Source organism: Capra hircus, chromosome 7, assembly GCF_001704415.2.
Source record: "Capra hircus breed San Clemente chromosome 7, ASM170441v1, whole genome shotgun sequence".
NCBI classification, from domain to species: Eukaryota; Metazoa; Chordata; class Mammalia; order Artiodactyla; family Bovidae; genus Capra; species Capra hircus.
The window spans coordinates 96,729,071-96,746,807 of NC_030814.1; the positions used below are offsets into that span (position 1 = coordinate 96,729,071).

The window sequence follows — 17,737 nt, forward strand, 5'->3', positions numbered from 1 at the left end:
GACTGAAGCGACTTAGCACCAATTATAAAGTCAAGATGTATATGGTCCTTGCTGCGTCTTCCTCTAATTCTCCAGCCCACCCATTTTACAGATGGGGATGATGGGGCCAAGCAAGGCTGAGAGCCAGTCCACCACCTTATCCAGGGAAGGGCCCTCTGCTGCCTGACAGGTTTCCAGGCTGCTTCCCTGGATAGAGCTGGGGAACCCTGCCAAAGTCTCACTCCAACCTTCTGGCATTCATTTACTCAGTGAATATTTATCGGCAACCACTGGGGACTTCGGCAGCACTGGAAACAAAATTTCACTCTGGGCTTGAAATAGGGACACCAAGGACTTATTGTATAAACTCAGCCAAATATGATAACTGCACCAACACCTCCCTGTGCCTCCTCTGGCCTCTTTCCAGTCCTCTCCAGGGCTTTAGAAGCCCTAAATCACCCCCACCATAATCCACCTCTGCCTGCTGGAAAACCTATTTCTGGCACTCTGGAGCTCTTAGGAAAAACACCACTCCTCATCTGGCCTACAAGGTAGTCCAGTCCAGCCTCTGCCCACCTGTCCAGCCACATCCCCCTCCACTTCCCTCACCCCCATTTAACAAAACTGGCCTTTTTTCTGTTCCTTAAATATTCTCACCTTACTTCCAACCACAGGGCCTTTGCACTGGCTATTCCCCAATCTGTAATGCCCTTCCCTCACATCTCCCCAAGGCTGGCCTCTTCTGACCATTTAAGTCTCTGTTTGTATGTCATCTCCTCTGAGAAATCTTCCCAGAGCACCTCCATAGCCTGTCATCTCTGGCCCATGGCTCTGCTTTTTTTTTTAAGATTTTTCTTTTTTAATGTGGACCATTTTAAAGTCTTTGTTGAATTTTTTACAGTACTGCTTCTGTTTTATGTTTTGTTTTTTTGGCCACCAGGCACGTGGGATGTTAGCTGCCCGATCATACCCACAACCCCCTGCGTTGGAAGGTGAAGTCTTAACTGCTGAACCGCCAGGGAAGCCCGTTTTCTTTCTTTTAAATATCACTTATCCCTGAAATTTCCCAGTAACTGGCCTAAGCTCACTCAGTCTTTGTGGAAGGAGTAAATGCACTGAGTGTGAGCTGTCAGGAGAAAGGTAACCCAGCCAGTGAATGCCTTGGGAGGACAGCTGCCCCATTGTAGAGGAGGCAGAAGGGCTGGCACTAAGGGACAAATTAGGAAATTGCCAAATAGATAGAGAAGAAAAGGGTGTGTGGTGGAGGGAACCGCGGAAGCAAAAAGGCCCAGAGCGGGGTGAGGTAAAACCTGGTATATCCTTCTTCCTCTGCCCTCGTCTCCCACCCACATCCCCTCACTCATTCCACTCTGGCTGCAGAGCCTCCTCACCCGTGCTGATTCTTACCTCAGGGCCTTTGCACTGGCTGTTCTCACGGCCTGTAATGCTTTTCCTTCTCATCTTGGCATTCTCTCTTTCTCACTTCATCTCCATCTTTGTCTAAATGTCACCTTCTTAAGAAAGTCTTCCCTGACTGCATCTCCACCCAGAACAAGGCCCACCCCATCTCTACCAAACTCCACCCCTCACATACTTTTTTCATCCTTGCAAATTTTAATAAATTTGACGACTATATTCTTTCTTGTCAGACTTTACCAGGAAGATGTCAGTTCCCAGAGGGCAGGAGGGGCTTCCCTAGTGGCTCAGTGATAAAGAACCCACCTGCCAAGCAGGAGACATGGGTTCGATCCCTGGGTCGGGAAGGTCCCCTGGAAGAGGAAATGGCAACCCACTCCAATATTCTTGACTGGAGAATCCCATGAATAGGGGAGCCTGGCAGCTACAGTCCACGGAGTTGCAAAGAGTCGGACACAACCTAGAGACTAAACAACAACAAAATGGGATAGGGATTTTTGTCTTGTTCACTGCTGGGTCTCTGGCTCCTTGTTGTTTTTCAGTCCCTAAGTGGTAACTGACTCTTTGTGAGCGCATGGACTGCAGCACCCCAGGCTTCCCTGTCCTTCATCATCTCCTGGAGTTTGCTCAAATTCATCCATTGAGTTAGTGATGCCATCCAGTCATTTCATTCTCTGTTGTCCCCTTCTCCTCCTGCCTTCAATCTTTCCCAGCATCAGGGTCTTTTCCAGTGAGACAGCTCTTCCCATCAGGTGGCCAAAGTATTGGAGCTTCAGCTTCAGCAGCAGTCCTTCCAATGAATATCAGGGTTGATTTCCTTTAGGATTGACTGGTTTGATCTCCTTGCTGTCCAAAGGACTCTCAAGAGTCTTCTCCAGCGCCACGGTTCGAAAGCATCAATTCTTTGGTGTTCTGCCTTCTTTATGGTCCAACTTTCACATCTGTACATGACTACTCTTGCTTCTAGAACAGGGATTAGCACACAGAAGTTACTCAAAAAACAGCTGTTGGATGAAAAGATGAACAAACCAGGTATCATGAAAGCATGGCTGGAGTTGGGTGTTTGTTTGTTTGTTTGCTGATGGACTTATAGTAGAGAAAACACTCCAGATGTTGCCCATAGTGGGAGTGGAATTCAGACCTGACCCTGAGGACTGTGGGAATACTGGTAGATTCTTAGCAGGGGAGGAACTTAATAAGGATTTTTTCTCAAAAGATAAGGCTCTTTGCAAAGCAAGTCTTCACCAGCAGTGGGGAGAAGGGGGGCCTGAGAAAAGAAATAGGAGTAGATTCATTTGCCACCAGAAGAACTACATGTATCAACAAGGCTAAACTCAAAAACATCATGTGGAGCAAGGGGATAAAGAAGCAAGTTTGAAAAATGATAGTTTGCTATTATTTATATAAATTACAAAAAAATCCAGAAAGGGATATTATGTATCAAGTTTGTGGAGCAGTTCAGAGTAGTGGGCAATATGCCTGGCATCCTGGCTGAGGTTTCCCAGGCTGCATGAGTGCTAAATTGCTTCAGTTGCATCCCAGTTTTTGTGACCCTGTGGACTGTAGCCAGCCAGGCTTCTCTGTCCATGGGATTCTCCAGGCCAGAATACTGGAGTGGGTTGCTATTCACTTCTCCAGGGGAGCTTCCCTACCCAGGGATCGAACTCACATCTCTCATGTCTCCTGCGCTGGCAGGCGTATTCTTTACCACTGGCGCCACCTGGGAAGCCATCTGGGTCCAAATTCTGGCACCACTGCACAGGGACGGTGAGACCCTGGGCAAGTTTCTTTTTTTTTTTTTTTAATTATTTTTATTTATTGAATGAATTTATTTGGCTGTACCAGGTCTTAGTTGTGGCATATAGAACCTTAGTTCCCTGACCAGATCGAGCCCAAAAACTCTGCATTGGGAGCATGGAGTCCTAGCCACTCAGACACCAGGGAAGTCCCTGGGAAAGTTTCTTCACTGCTCTGAGCCTCAGTTTCTTCATCTGTAAAAAGGGATGACCATAGTGCCATCTCCCTCATAGGGTTGCTGGGAAGCTTAAATGAATTAATTCTCATAAAGCTTAGAATGCGTGAGCATGCTCAGCTGCTCAGGCGTGTCCAACTCTTGGCATCTTCCTGGGCTGTAGTCCACCAGGCTTCTCTGTTCATGCGGTTTTTCAGGCAAGAATACTGGAGTGGGTTGCCGTTTCCAACTCCAAAAGCACGGAATAGGGCTGCAGTGATTGTTCAGTTATTTTTACTGAGGCTGTTTCTGTAGTGGGGGAGGGGAATGGAGCTGGGGATGTGAATAGAAGTGACTTCCACTTTAACAATAATGTTATGTCTTTTACTTTAAATTATTGATTGTTTTGATTGAGGTGCAACTTACATACGGTAAGGTACACAGATCTTTTGGCGTGCAGCAACATGAATTTGTATATACGCACCTACCCCTGTGGCCTCCACTCCCCTGTTGCATAAACTTTACCTGTGCCCTTTCTCTGGCAAGCTCCTTGTGTAGAGTCTATGTAAATTAACTTTACATAGAAGTTCTTGAGCTTCATACTTCATGGAATCATTTTATGATTTTTAAAAATGGCTGGACTCCTTTTCTCTCTCTCTCTTTTAATACGGACTAAAGTCTTTATTGAATTTGTTACAATATTATTTCTGTTTTATGTTTTGGCTTTTTGGCCACAGCATGTGGGATCTTAGCTCCCAAAGCAGGGATTGAACCCACACTCCCTTCATTGGGAGGTGAAGTCTTAACCACTGGACCACCAGGGAAGTCCCCAAATGTCTGGATTCTTTCCCTTAATATTGATTTTGTTTTCTGTTAATGTAAAATTCACCCTTTTTAAGTGTACAATCCAACATACACTGGATTATACAGTGTACAGTGTATGTTTGTAAAGAACATGATGTTTTTAATATTTATCCATCATGTTGTGGATAGCAATCATTCATTCCTTTTTATTTCTAGTGGTATTCCACGGTGTGAATGGACCACAGTTTCTTTCTTCATTCATTTGTTGATGGACATTTGGGTTGTTTCCAGTCTGGATCTGTTATGTATAAAGATAACTTTTTCACCACACCGTGCAGCATGTGGGAACTTAGTTCCTGGACCAGGGATCAAGCCCACAACCCCTGCCTTGGAAGCACGGAGTCTTACCCACTGAACCACTAGGGAAAGTGAAAAAGTAAAAGTGAAGTCATTCAGTCATGTCCGACTCTTTGCGACCCCCAGGCTCGTCAGTCCATGGGATTTTCCAGGCCAGAATATTGGAGTGGGTTGCCATTTCCTTCTCCAGGGGATCTTCCTGACTCAGGGATCAAACCTGGGTCTCTGGCATTGTAGGCAGACGCTTTACCATCTGAGCTACCAGGGATTGCACTGAACCACCAGGGAAGTCCCGTTCATATCTTTTTGTGGACCAAAAAAATGTTTCCCTGGACTTCTCTGGTGGTGCAATGGATAAGAATTCACTTGCCAATGCAGGGGACACGGGTTCAACCTCTGGTCTGGGAAGATTCCACATGCCACGCAGCAACTGTGTCTGTGCGCCTTAACTACTGAGCCCATGCCCTAGAGCCCGTGAGCCACAGTTACCGAAACCTGCACGCTCTGAGACCTGCAAGACACAACTAATGATCTACTCATCAGTAGCTCCTGTCCTGCAGCTCCTGAAGCCTGAACACCTAGAGCGTGTGCTCAGAAGCAAGAGAAACCACCGCAACGAGAAGCCTGCACACAGCAACTAGAGAGTAGACCCCACTTCGCGCAACTAGAGAAAGTCTGCGTGCAGCAGTGAAGATCCAGTGCAGCCAAAAATTAAAAAAAATAATAACAGTGTGTATATGTCAAAAAAAATTTTTTTTTAATGTTTCATTGTTGTGAGGACTGCTTAGTCATGACATAGGTGCCTGTTCAACGCAATGGGTCTGATTGGAGATGATTTTTTCTGTCTTCGGGGGGTGGGGGTGGACATTAGCAATGTCTGGAGGCATTTTTGGTTTGGAGACATTGAGGCACGGGTGTTACTGGCATCGAGAGGCCAAGAATACTCCTAAACATCCTACAAGGCATGGGATGGCTCCCACTGCAAAGAAGGATCCAGCTCAGATGTCAAGAGTGTTGGGCTCGAGGTTCCCTAGTTAACCTTATTACAAACTGCCAAATCATTTTCTGAAGCGGTCTTCTCATTTCTGGTTCCTCCACAGTCTCTCCTCCAACCTCGGCACTGTAAGTCTTTTCCTTTCCTGAGTCTTTCCTTAGCCATATGGGTGGGTGTTTAAAAATCTTTCCTATCTTAAAATAATTCTGAAATGAATCAGGCCAATATGACAAACGTGAACATTTTTTCATCTTGGGTGGTGGATATACTTTAGCTGGCTCTAATCTTTTCTGGATTTAAAGTTTGTAGGATTTTTGTTTGTTTGTTTCTTGCGGCTTTCTTGTTGCTTGTTTTGAATAGTAGAAGCTCCCCCTGGCTGCATAGATGGTGAATGCCCTGTTTTTTCTTTTTTTCCCCCTTGTTTTCCAAGACTTCTTCACTGGACTCAACTGGCTCCAGTCTCCTCCTTCTCCGGCATCATCTCAGATAATCTAATTCCTCCAAGGTCACCTTTCACCTGCTTTCCTGGAGCTCCTCTTCTTTCCCCAGGAACTGGTTTTCTCCAGGTTTCCAACTTACCTGGCTTTGGCCTCTATCTCCACCTATAGACATTCTGTTGTTCCATCGCTAAGTTGTGCCCAACTCTTTGTGAGATAGAGGTTTTGGCTAAGTCTAATAAAGAGAGCTGGCTTTGGCTTGAATTCCTGCCAGCAGTGTGACTTTGGGACCGAGACTAACTCTCTCTGGAGCTCAGGTCAACCACCTGACAATAGATATGAACAATGGATGTGCTAATACACACAGCTCATCTATTCCAGGTGAGGGTTAATCTGTTGATATATTTAGATTTCTCAGAACAAGGCTGAGCACCAGGACAGACACTGGGCTGAAAAGTAGGGGAGTCACTTGCCTCCAACACAGCATTTAAGGGGGTGCCCCCCAATTAAATATGTGTTTTTTTAATATGCAATTTTTAAAAAATCAAAAGTAATGGGGAAAAAATCCAAATAAAGACAGGATCAGGGCTTCCCTGCTGGCTCAGTGGTAAAGTATCCACCTTTCATTGCAGGAGACACAGGTTCAATCCCTAATCTGCGAAGATCCTGCATACCTCAGAGCAACTAAGCCTGAGTGCCGTGACTACTAAGCCTGTGCTCTGGAGCCCCAGAGCCACAACTACTGAGCCCACATGCTGCAACTACTGAAGCCCGCAAGCCCTAGAGACTGTGCTCCGCAGCAAGAGGAGCCAATGAAACGAGAAGCCCTCTCATCACTACCAGAGAGCAGTCCCTGCTTGCCACAACTACGCTGCCCAGACAGCAACGTAGACCCTGCACAGTCAATAATAAATAAATCAATAAAATTGTTATTATTATTATTTTTTAAAGACAGGATCAGTAGTTCTGAACGTTTCCTTTTGCCTCAGGTGCCAATATGGCTTGACGTAGCACTGTTACTGGCCCTGTCTTTACTTAAAATTTTGATATTTTGCTCATCAGATATTTTAGAGAGATTTTAAGCATTAATTTCAATTTTAAAATACTGCATTCAAATATTATTTATCTTGATGACTCAGTTTTTTAAGATTAAAAAAATTATTTTTTTATTTTTGGCTCTGCTGGGTCTTTGTTGCTATGAGTGGGCTCTCTCTAGTTGCGGAGAGCAGGGGCTACTCTCCGCTGTGCGTGTTTCTCGTTGCAGTGGCTTCTCTTGTTGTGGAGCACGGGCTCCAGGTGCACGGGGTTCAGTAGTTGCAGCACTCAGCCTCAGTAGTTGTGGCTCTCAGGCTTAGCTGCTGCACTGCATGTGGGATCTTCTCGGACCAGGGATGGAACCCACGTCCCCTACATTGCAAGGCAGATTCTTAACCACTGAACTACCAGAGAAGTCTCATGAGTTTTTTGCTTTGGTGGTTGGTACCCCCCTTTAAGTTTGCATGCCTCACCCTCATTCTGGCCCCGCTTCCCCACTTCCGGATATAGAGGAAGTGCTCTATAAGTGTTCTGATGTAATTATTACATACAATATCTACCTTATGTCATGTAAAGCCTCCCTCGGGATTGACTGGTTTCTCTTCATTGGGCTTTTTGACTGAAGTTATACCTGTGATGACTTTAGCTCTGAATTTGTCTCAGACACGGACCCTGCGATAGCTTTATACTAAATGAAAACTGAAATGCCTGAACCTCTTTGGAAAACTGTGGACAAAGATTTAATTGTGTCAAGGGCTTAGGGAGACTGAAAAGCTGGAGCAGGCTTATGGAGTTTGCCCTACTTACTTTTCTTCCTCCTTCCCACCCCCCAAATCTCCTATAGCTGAGAAAAGACTGACACTACCAGGTATGGCAAGAATTAAGAATCACTGGAACTTTCACAGGGTGCTAGTGAGAATGTAAAGTGGAACAACCACTTAGAAATCTGTCAGGATCTACTAAAGCTGAACACTCACATGACCTTCCACTCACCATTTCACTCCCAGCTATTTGCCCTAGAGAGGTAAATTCGTTTTCACAAAAATGTTTGTATATGATTTATTAATAACGGCCAAACACTGGAGAAAAAATGTCTATCTATAAGTGAATGGAGAAACTACATTGGCTATACTGTGGAACAGCCGCACAGTGGAATACTGCTGGTGCTGCTAAGTCGCTTCAGTCGTGTCCTACTCTGTGCGACCCCATAGACGGCAGCCCAACAGGCTCCCCCGTCCCTAGGATTCTCCAGGCAAGAACACTGGAGTGGGTTGCCATTTCCTTTTCCAATGCATGAAAGTGAAAAGTGAAAGTGAAGTCGCTCAGTCGTGTCCGACTCTTAGCGACCCCATGGACTGCAGCCTACCAGGCTCCTCCGTCCATGGGATTTTCCAGGCAACAGTACTGGAGTGGGGTGCCATCGCCTTCTCCGAGTGGAATACTACTCAGGAGTAAAAAAGAAGGAATATTGCTATGTACAGCAATGTGGAAAATCTCCAAACATTTTGTTGAGCAGAAGCCAGACACAAAAGACAATCTTCTGCATGATTCTGTTTGTATGAAATTCAAGAACAGACAAGATTATAGTGATAGAAATAAACATAGTGGTTGCCTGGTTGGGGCAGGAGGGAGGAAAGGGGTGTGGCTGACTTGAGAGGAACACAACAGAACTTTCTGTGGTGACGGAAATGTTCTCTAACTGCACCGGGCAATTGTCACTCGGGTATCAATCATCAGAACTCATGGGAACGCTCAACTCAGGGCAGGATAAAAAGGCTGGTATCATTCCAAGCTCCCTAGCCTTCTCAGAACCCTTTCAGAACCTCTACACTGCAGGACCACTTCAAAAACTTCTTTCCTCAGCATAGAGACCATATTTCCTAAGGGCGAGACACTCACCCTGGGCTCACATCACGGCTTCGGTTGCCCGTACTAAATATGGTGGCACACGAGCGGGTTACAACCTCGACCACGTGACGGTACGCTCGCAGACGCCCGCTTCGGTCAGCCCACTCCGGCGCCTACTTTTTGATTGACCAATGAATCGGAGGTATGAGGCACGCCCTTTTCCCCCCTCCACCAATAGCCTCCAGACGCCTTCCGCAGAATCCAATCATCGCTTCCGCCTCTATTGAATGAAAAGCGAGCGGTCCAGTGAGCTGAGCCGCAGTCGGACCCAGGAGGCAGGAAGCGCAACAGCGCGTGTCGGGGCGCGAGAACGGTAACCGGAGCCGGGTGTTCTCTTCGCAGCACGGGGAAGCGAACGAGGAATCAGGTGAGCGGCTGGCCCAGGCGCGGGGCCGCGGTGCGGAGACGTCGGATCGGCGGGCGAGCGGGAGATAGGAGACGCCAGGAGTTGAGGGAAGGAGACCGGGCGCGAGACAAGGGGAGGCGGGGCGGTTGGGGTGGCCGGAGTGCGCGTTGGCGGCCGTTGGGCGTTAGGGCGCATGCGCGAGGGGCAGACCGGCCGTTGGCGCGCGGGTACGGGTCCGCTTCCGGGAGGGGCTGTCATGGCCGCCTGCAGGCTAAACCCCACCTTGGGGCAGAGTCTGCCTGTTCTTGGAAGCCCGAGACGATTTGGGGAGGGGTCAGGAGGCGACGCGGGGGTCTGGGGCCGCGGAGCGCGAAGCCGGAGCTGGTAGACGTGGCGATCTTCAAGATCGAAAGACTCTTCCTCCGTTCTTGCTTTGCGTTTCGGGGGAGTGGATTCGTGGTTCCAGAGATGTAGGGCAAAAAGTGATGTTCCAGTAAGGAACAAAGTCTTAAATGAAAATTCTCTTGGGGGGCACTTCAGGGTGAAAAGGGTACGCGAAAGGCTCTGAGTTGTTACTTAGTCGTCTGTCAGCTTTCAAGTTGATCAGCTCTTGGGGCCTCTGCCACCTTTTCTGGGTGGAGCAAACAGCGCCAAATCCTGTCCTGATCTAATTTGTTTTGATTTTTAGGTTCTGTCTAGCCAGTCCTAGAAATTTTTGTGTGTCAAGCTTAGTCTGTCATTAAATTTGTCTCCCCATTAAAACAAAAAGAGTTTCTTCGAACTCTTCTCTTATTTTTTGGAATGCGCATCTCTTTCCGGGTTTTAAGCCCAGAGTAGACGACGTTGCGTCTTTTATGTCGAAGGCTCCCCCAGGGGTTGGTCCTTCCCTGTAGGGTGATCCACCCTCTTTTCCCTCTCTAACAGTGCTCCCACCGTGGTTAACCCTCTTTGATTTGGTGTCTGGTTTTCCCTGCTGCTGGTCCCTTAACTTACTCCATCTTCTCTGGAGTAACTTGGTCTTGAGCAAATCCTGATTGAGTCACAACTAAAAACCTAATCAGCGATTTCTTATTGTTCAGCGAATTAAGTATGAATGCTCTGGGCCTAACCAGCTTGGTTTTCTGCCTCTTGCTTCAAGCAGCCAGTTCTTTCCAACCCCTGAAAGGGTTTAGACTAGTGGTTTCTGGACCGCCCTTTGCTGGTGCCTTTTCTTCTCTTTGATGCTTGAAGTGAGCCTTCCTGTTTTCACCAGTAGGAATCCTCAGTACTTGTATCGGATTGCCTCTTTCAAGAATCCCATAAGGATACTTGCTTAGCCCCTAAACTCTGCCTTGAGGCCCCGATTCTGATTCCATTCATTCAGTCATTTGCTCTTGAGTGCTTACTTGTTATGTACTAGGTGCTGTTCTGGGTGCTGGGCTGGCGTGACTGGAGGGGGTGTTTTTTAAGTTGGACCCAACTTTGGAATATGCCTTTTTGGAACAACAGAACAGCTTCCCTGATGTTCAGTGGGTAAAGAATCTGCCTGCATTGCAGGAGACATAGAGATGGGGGCTTGATCCATGGGTCAGGAACATCCCCTGGAGGAGAAAATGGCAACCCACTCCAGTATTTTTGCCTGAAAAATCCTAAGAACAGAGGAGCCTGGTGGGCCACAGTCCATGGTGTCAATAAGAGTTGGAGACGACAGAGTGACTAAACACAATGGAAAACGCCTTTTTGAAACAACAGAGGTCTGAAAAAAGTGGGAAAAGCAAGTTGAAAGGTGCTGAGGCATGTTTGAGGCTCAGCAGCAAGGCCTGTGTGTAAGGGTGACGGGGGCGACAAACTGAGTATAGAGGGAGTCAGGTTGTGCTGGGCTTGATAGGCTGTGGTGAAGACTCTGTTGTACTCTGAACACAGTGGGATCCTGTGGAGGGCGTTGAGCAGAGGAGCGGCTTTCTCTGACTTAGCTTTTTTAGGCTCCCTCCAGCAGCTGAGGGGCATTGAGGGGGGAGTGGGAGATGGAAAGCAAGGAGCCCAACAAGGTGGCTTTTGGCATAATCCAGGCAAGAGGTGACAGTGCCTAAGTGGCTATCAGCTGACAATGGCTAAAACGAACTGAAGTATTCCAGTAAAAAGGAATATTCATCAGCCACAAAAAGGAATGGTGTACTGATACATGGCCGCACTGTAGAGGAACCTTGAAATATTATGTGAGTAAAAGAAGTCAGACTATCACATGTTGTATGATTCCATTATATGAAATGTTCCAGAGAGGCAGATTCACAAAAAGAAAGTAGATTAGTGGTTGCCAAAGTAAGTTGGGGGGGCACAGGATGGTAGCCTAAGGATTCAGTCTTATTGACATGAGGAAATGTGTGCTAAAGATGATTGTGGCAGCAGTTGAAAGTATTTACGACTGCACAAGAAACCAATAAAATGTGCCTTTTCAACAGTGCCTTGTATGGCATGTGAATGTCTCCATAAAGCTGCTCTATAAAAAGAAAGGTGATGGCGGCCTGAGAGCCAGTGACGTAGCAGGGGTGAGAAGTGGCCTGATTGACCTGCTTGGCTTTATTGGCTGTGGGACAGGAAAAGAGAAAAGACAGAACAGTTCAGAGAATGGAGTTGCCTTTTCTCAGATGCGGGTTGAGGGGAGAGGTTGTCCATAGAAAGGCCGCACGGAGGTGGTTAAGGCCCTGGGGCTGCATACTCACAGAGGATGAGTGGCAAAAGGGCCACAAATTGGGCCTGGGACCGTCAAGATCCATCTCAGGAAGAGGGACTATTTTTAGCACTTCCACCCCTTACACTGGGCTTCCCTGAGGGCTGAATGGTAAAGAACCCGCCTCCCAATGCGGGAGATGTGGGTTCAGTCCCCGGGTCGGGAAGATCCCCTGGAGGAGGGCATGGCAACCCACTCTAGTATTCTTGCCTGGAAAATCCCATGGACAGAGAAACCTGGCCAGCTGCAGTTCATGTGGTTACAAAGAGAAACGACTTAGCAACTAAATGACAGCAACAACCACCCCCTTGACTGGAGGCCGGGGTGCAACAGGGAGGACAAAAGTATTCTCATGTTTGGGTCCCTTGTAGCCTGCACCCACTAGGTGCTCTGTGTGTCTGAATTAAATGAAGCCAGGAAGTGATCGCACTTTGTATTAATTCTTTTTACCATCTTGGCTGTATTCTTACTGGCTCCAGGCCCAATGGGAGGTCTTTTCATGAGAGCACTTAATTATTCCCTTGTGCAAACCACAAATAGCAGGAGCAGCTGGGGCTGGGTAGACACTGGCGAGCTCACAAGCTCCCATCTCTCCAGCATCCTGGCAGTTGCATCTCCAGGCTCAGGGTGGGGTCCTTGGGGAGTGAAGGGGGAGGGGAGTCCTTGAGACTAGGTGGTCTGAGGCTATTCAGTAGAGCTGAGACCTTAAAGCTGAGAAGGAGGCATTTATTTGTTCAGAGACCAGAAGTAATGCAGCAGAGTCATGCCTGTGGGGCTGGGTGACCTGAGAGGGGGTTAGAGGCTCAGTGAGTATCAGCAGCCAAATGAGGCTGGGGGTGGCATGGAATGGGGTGGGCAGGGGCCAGTGAGGGAGGTTGCAAGTGGACAGGAATTGGGGTTTCACTTGGTACACCTGTGGTTGTGTCCTGAAGGGTCCCAGGGAGAGGTGAGGCAGCTCAGTGGAGGGTGGTGGAGAGGTGGGCACAATAGTTGGAAGCTGGGAAGTGCCACATAGCTGGAGTAGTGGGACCTGCTGTTGGAGTCAGTGGCGGAGGTGAGTTAGAGAGAGATGGGAGAATGAGGTCCGGTCTTGGCTTCAGTGGCCAGGCGGCCAGACCTGACCCCAGGACCTCACCCGCCTCAGACTTGTGTCAGCAGCTCGCAGCTTCTGTGCAGCCGGCTCCCTCTTCCCCCTCACTCTGGGAATTTTCCTGCCTGCGTCAGTCACCGTTGTTGCTTCTCTGAGCCCTGTTCCCCCTCTTCTGTTCTCAGTAGCATGGCGGAACAGGATGTGGAAAACGAGCTTCTGGATTATGAGGAAGATGAAGAGCCCCAGGCACCTCCAGAGAGCGCTCCACCTCCCCCCAAGAAAGACGTTAAGGGTTCCTATGTTTCCATCCACAGCTCTGGCTTCCGGGACTTTCTGTTGAAGCCAGAGCTCCTGAGGGCCATAGTGGACTGTGGCTTTGAGCATCCATCAGAGGGTACGCATCCCTGGGTCCTCCCTTCCTCGGCTCTCCTCTCACTACTTCGGCGTGGTCCCCTCAGGTGAGGGGCCTGCACGGAGGGAGCGTCCGTCTGGTTTCTGATAGCTCATGTGCTCTCTTCCCTCAGTCCAGCACGAGTGTATTCCGCAAGCCATCCTGGGCATGGACATCTTGTGCCAGGCCAAATCAGGGATGGGCAAGACAGCGGTTTTTGTGTTGGCCACTCTGCAGCAGATTGAGCCCGTCAACGGACAGGTGGGTGGACACCCTCCCTGCTAGGCCCCAGCTTCCTGATGCAGCAGGAATCATGGATCCTCTTGTTAAAAATCCTTGTTCCTGCCTCCTCTTTGTGGACTTTTAAAATTAAGTACGGTACTTAGTTCTACTGGAATAGGAGATGGCAACCCACTCTAGTATTCTTGCTTGGAAAATCTCATGAACAGAGGAACCTCATAGGCTACAGTCCATGGCGTCGCAAAGAGTAAGATGCAAGTGAGCAACTTAGCACACACACACTTAGTTGTTAACCAATATCACCCCAAAAATGACAAGCCAAGAGGAAAAACTGAGACGTGCCCGGTCTGACCACCCGGCAAGATGGCTGTTGCTTGCGCATGTGCTTTCCTGGGTCGTGCACGTACAGGAAGGTGTCCTTACACTGAGCACAGTTTCGTTACTGCTTTTATTGCCGACAGGACACAGTTGTCTTCTCGTGCTTGAATGTTGTAGCTCACTGTTCTGAGGGGGTAGCTGGGGTGCGTGCAGGTGTGCTGTTCCTGACATGCTGGGGCACACCTCCCTGGGTGGTGTGAGTGCCTGCACCCTTGTTACTGACCTTAGGGTGGGTGGTCTCGGAGGGCAGGGTTTCATGGGACGCCGTGGTGTGGTCTCAGTCCTTGGCACTGTGGGCCAGGAAGGTGTGGTAGCCTCTCCCTGGTGGTCATAGGCCAGCCAGAGGGCAGGCTCGGGAAGCTGTTAGCATGGAGCTGTTAGCTAGGTGTCTCCCTGGCCTGGGGGACACATCTGAGTAGCTATAAGGAGATGTAGGGAGGGCTTTCCTGGTGGCTCCAGTGCAGGAGATGCAGGTTCAGTCCCTGGGTTAGGAAGATCCCTTAGAGGAGGAAATGGCAACCATGGACAGAGGAGCCTGATGGGCTACAGTCCATTGGGTCGAAGAGTCAGATGTGACTGAGGGAGTAAACAAAAACAACAAACAGTAAGTCTTATCACCTGCTAGGGAAAAAAATATGATACAGGGAGTGAGCAGCAGCTGATAGACTGGGAGAAGATGGGGCCATGTGGACTGGACCTTCCAGTGGCCCAAAGGGGTGGGGGCTGCCAGGGGACCAGCACCAGGGTGGGCTCTGGCCAGGGGAGGACTTCGGACATTGCCTTGAGGGTCTCTGCCCCACAGGTGACGGTCCTGGTGATGTGCCACACTCGAGAGCTGGCCTTCCAGATCAGCAAGGAGTACGAGCGCTTCTCCAAATACATGCCCAGCGTCAAGGTGAGTCCCCAGGCCGAGTGAGGCATCACGTGGTCCTCTGTAGCCTTGCTGGCCACGGCGCTGGCCCAGCCGGCATTAACCAGGCTTGGCTGCAGCGGCTGCCTCTGAGGTCTGTGGTGGTTTACGCTCCTTAAAAGCCTGATGAATTATGAATGGCCCCCAGAGGCCTGTGCCAGTCTCAGTCCTGGGGCTGCTTTTCAGTGGAGCTGGGGCCAGGCTCAGGCCTCTCCTGTACCCAGGCACCAGGTCTGGGGTGTCGGTGGGGGCTTCTCAGGGTTGTGAACTGAGTGGCCGCAGTCACAAGAGTTGGGTGTGAGCTTTCGGCCACTAGATGGTTGACAGCAGCTTTCCGCCCGCATAGGTGTCTGTGTTCTTTGGGGGCCTGTCCATCAAGAAGGATGAGGAGGTGTTGAAGAGGAACTGTCCCCACGTGGTGGTGGGGACGCCGGGCCGGATCCTGGCACTTGTGCGCAATAGGAGCCTCAACCTGAAGAATGTGAAGCACTTCGTGTTGGATGAGTGCGACAAGATGCTGGAGCAGCTGGGTGAGTGTCTGCGCTGGGTCTGCGGGCTGTGGAGGCCCCTTGCAGCATCCCCCAGACTTCAGAGCCAGGCCCTGAGAGGGCAGGCCAGAGGTTTCCCCAGAGTGGGGTCGTGTGGGTGGCCGGCAGTCAGGTCTCCTGGAAACAGATTTGCGGGCAAATCCTGGCATTTGGCAGAGTGAACTGCGGCTTCTGAGCTAGATCTTGGAGTGGGACCACATGGCCCAAGATAAGCCGTGTCTGGGCACATGTCCATGTTAGCCGAGGACCGTGGCCTTGCCGACTGCTGGTTTAGCTCTAGGCCCCCGCCTGCACTCAGGGAGCCCTGACAGGGCTGGTGGGAACTGGGGCTTGTGCCTGGGAGGCGGCTGCAGCTCTCACTCCAGCGGCTGTCTCTGCCTCAGGCTCCCCACCCTGAAGCGTGGCTGGAGGCGCGCTGGCACGGCTGCTCCGCTCTGGCAGCGTGTAAGTGGATTGCCGCTCCTCCCGCGCCTGTGCTTATTACCCTAAGTCCAGACCCTCAGGCACCTGGGGTTCCCTCCTCCGGCCAGTCTGCGCTCACACCACCCTTGTCATGGGGCCAGCGGCTCCCTGGCACAGGTTGGGAGGGACTGGATCCGGTCTTGGGTGGGGGTCATGGTCTGGCAGGCGCTCACGCCCCATTTCTTGCCAGATATGCGGCGGGACGTGCAGGAAATCTTCCGCCTGACCCCCCACGAGAAGCAGTGCATGATGTTCAGCGCCACCTTGAGCAAGGAGATCCGACCCGTGTGCAGGAAGTTCATGCAAGATGTGAGTAATGGCGGAGAGCTCAGTGCGGTAGCTTCGGCCTCCGAGGGTGCAGGCTCTCGCCGCTCCCCAACATCCACGCTGCCCTCATGGCACAAGCATGCTGGAAGGCCGGCGGAGCCTCTTCCTCTCTTGTCAAACTGGGAGCTGAGAGCTTGGTCTACACCTGAACCAGGCCGGACCTTAGATCCAGCTATTGGGAGACAAGTGTTGGGGGTACAGAGGCCTCTTGGAAGTATTGCAGCCACGGAGTCGCTTTTGGAAGGTTCTGGGCAGGCAGAAGGCCCAGAAGTAAGCCCCGCCTGGCTCTTCCTGCTCTCCTCCCTGCACAGCCCATGGAGGTGTTTGTGGACGACGAGACCAAGCTCACGCTGCACGGGCTACAGCAGTACTACGTGAAACTCAAGGACAGTGAGAAGAACCGCAAGCTCTTCGACCTCCTGGATGTGTTGGAGTTTAACCAGGTGATGCTTCTGCACTCCCGTGGCCTGTGCTGGGGTTCTCGGCCTGGGGGAGGGATTCTGGCCCTGACCCAGGTCTGCCCCTCCCTCCCTCTCAGGTTGTGATCTTTGTGAAGTCAGTGCAGCGCTGCATGGCCTTGGCCCAGCTCCTGGTGGAACAGAACTTCCCAGCTATTGCCATCCACAGGGGCATGGCTCAGGAGGAGCGGTGAGTGCGGGCCGCGCTCAGCCCCTGGCAGGCCCCGTGGAGGGGATGCCCCCCAGGGTCCCCGTGTCTGATGGGCACCCCTTGTTCCCCTCGCACCTAGCCTGTCGCGCTATCAGCAGTTCAAGGACTTCCAGCGGCGGATCCTGGTGGCCACCAATCTGTTCGGCCGAGGGATGGACATTGAGCGCGTCAACATCGTCTTCAATTATGACATGCCTGAGGACTCGGACACCTACCTCCACCGTGTGAGTGGCCCCCGGGGTTGTCCCTTCCCTCCTTCTCCTTTCTCAGCGTTGGTGTTGGATGGGGACCTCTGTCTGTCTGTTCTCAGCCTGACCCTTGCTCCTGTCTCCCTGCAGGTGGCCCGTGCGGGTCGCTTCGGTACCAAAGGCCTGGCCGTTACTTTCGTGTCTGACGAGAACGATGCCAAAATCCTCAATGATGTCCAGGACCGGTTTGAAGTGAACGTGGCAGAGCTTCCAGAAGAAATTGACATCTCCACATACAGTAAGTGGCTCAGACAGGGCTGGGGTGCCGGGGTGGGGGGACAGTGGTGGGGCCTATCCTCACCGCCCCCTCCTCACTGGCTTCCCCCGTCCCCCGTGTGTGTCTCACAGTTGAGCAGAGCCGGTAACCACATGCCCTGACGACCAGAGCCGCTCTACTTCCCACGTGCTGCTGCTTCAAGTCCTCTTTCTAGGCAACACTGGGCCTTTCATTTTACTGTTTAAAAGCTGTAGATTTGTGCAAAAATACATTTTTATTATGGAAGTCTGGCTCCCACAGTGTGTGTTTTTGTCAGCTCACTG

General features: G+C 50.4%; 1 protein-coding gene across 2 annotated transcripts; it reads left to right on the forward strand.

Moving 5' to 3' along the window:
• Window positions 8,903–17,699, forward strand: DDX39A (DEAD-box helicase 39A). Of its 2 annotated transcripts, none has more exons than XM_005682257.3 (11): window positions 8,903–9,248; window positions 13,210–13,418; window positions 13,549–13,676; window positions 14,836–14,928; window positions 15,290–15,473; window positions 16,144–16,262; window positions 16,592–16,723; window positions 16,819–16,928; window positions 17,029–17,173; window positions 17,288–17,435; window positions 17,546–17,699. In XM_005682257.3, exons 2-11 carry the CDS (start codon window positions 13,211–13,213, stop codon window positions 17,560–17,562), a joined length of 1,284 nt encoding a protein of 427 aa, XP_005682314.1. In that variant the 5' UTR covers window positions 8,903–9,248; window position 13,210; the 3' UTR covers window positions 17,563–17,699. The 2 variants fall into 2 exon arrangements, with proteins under 2 accessions (XP_005682314.1, XP_005682313.1); XM_005682256.3 differs by having other exon boundaries at window positions 9,128–9,248; window positions 13,207–13,418.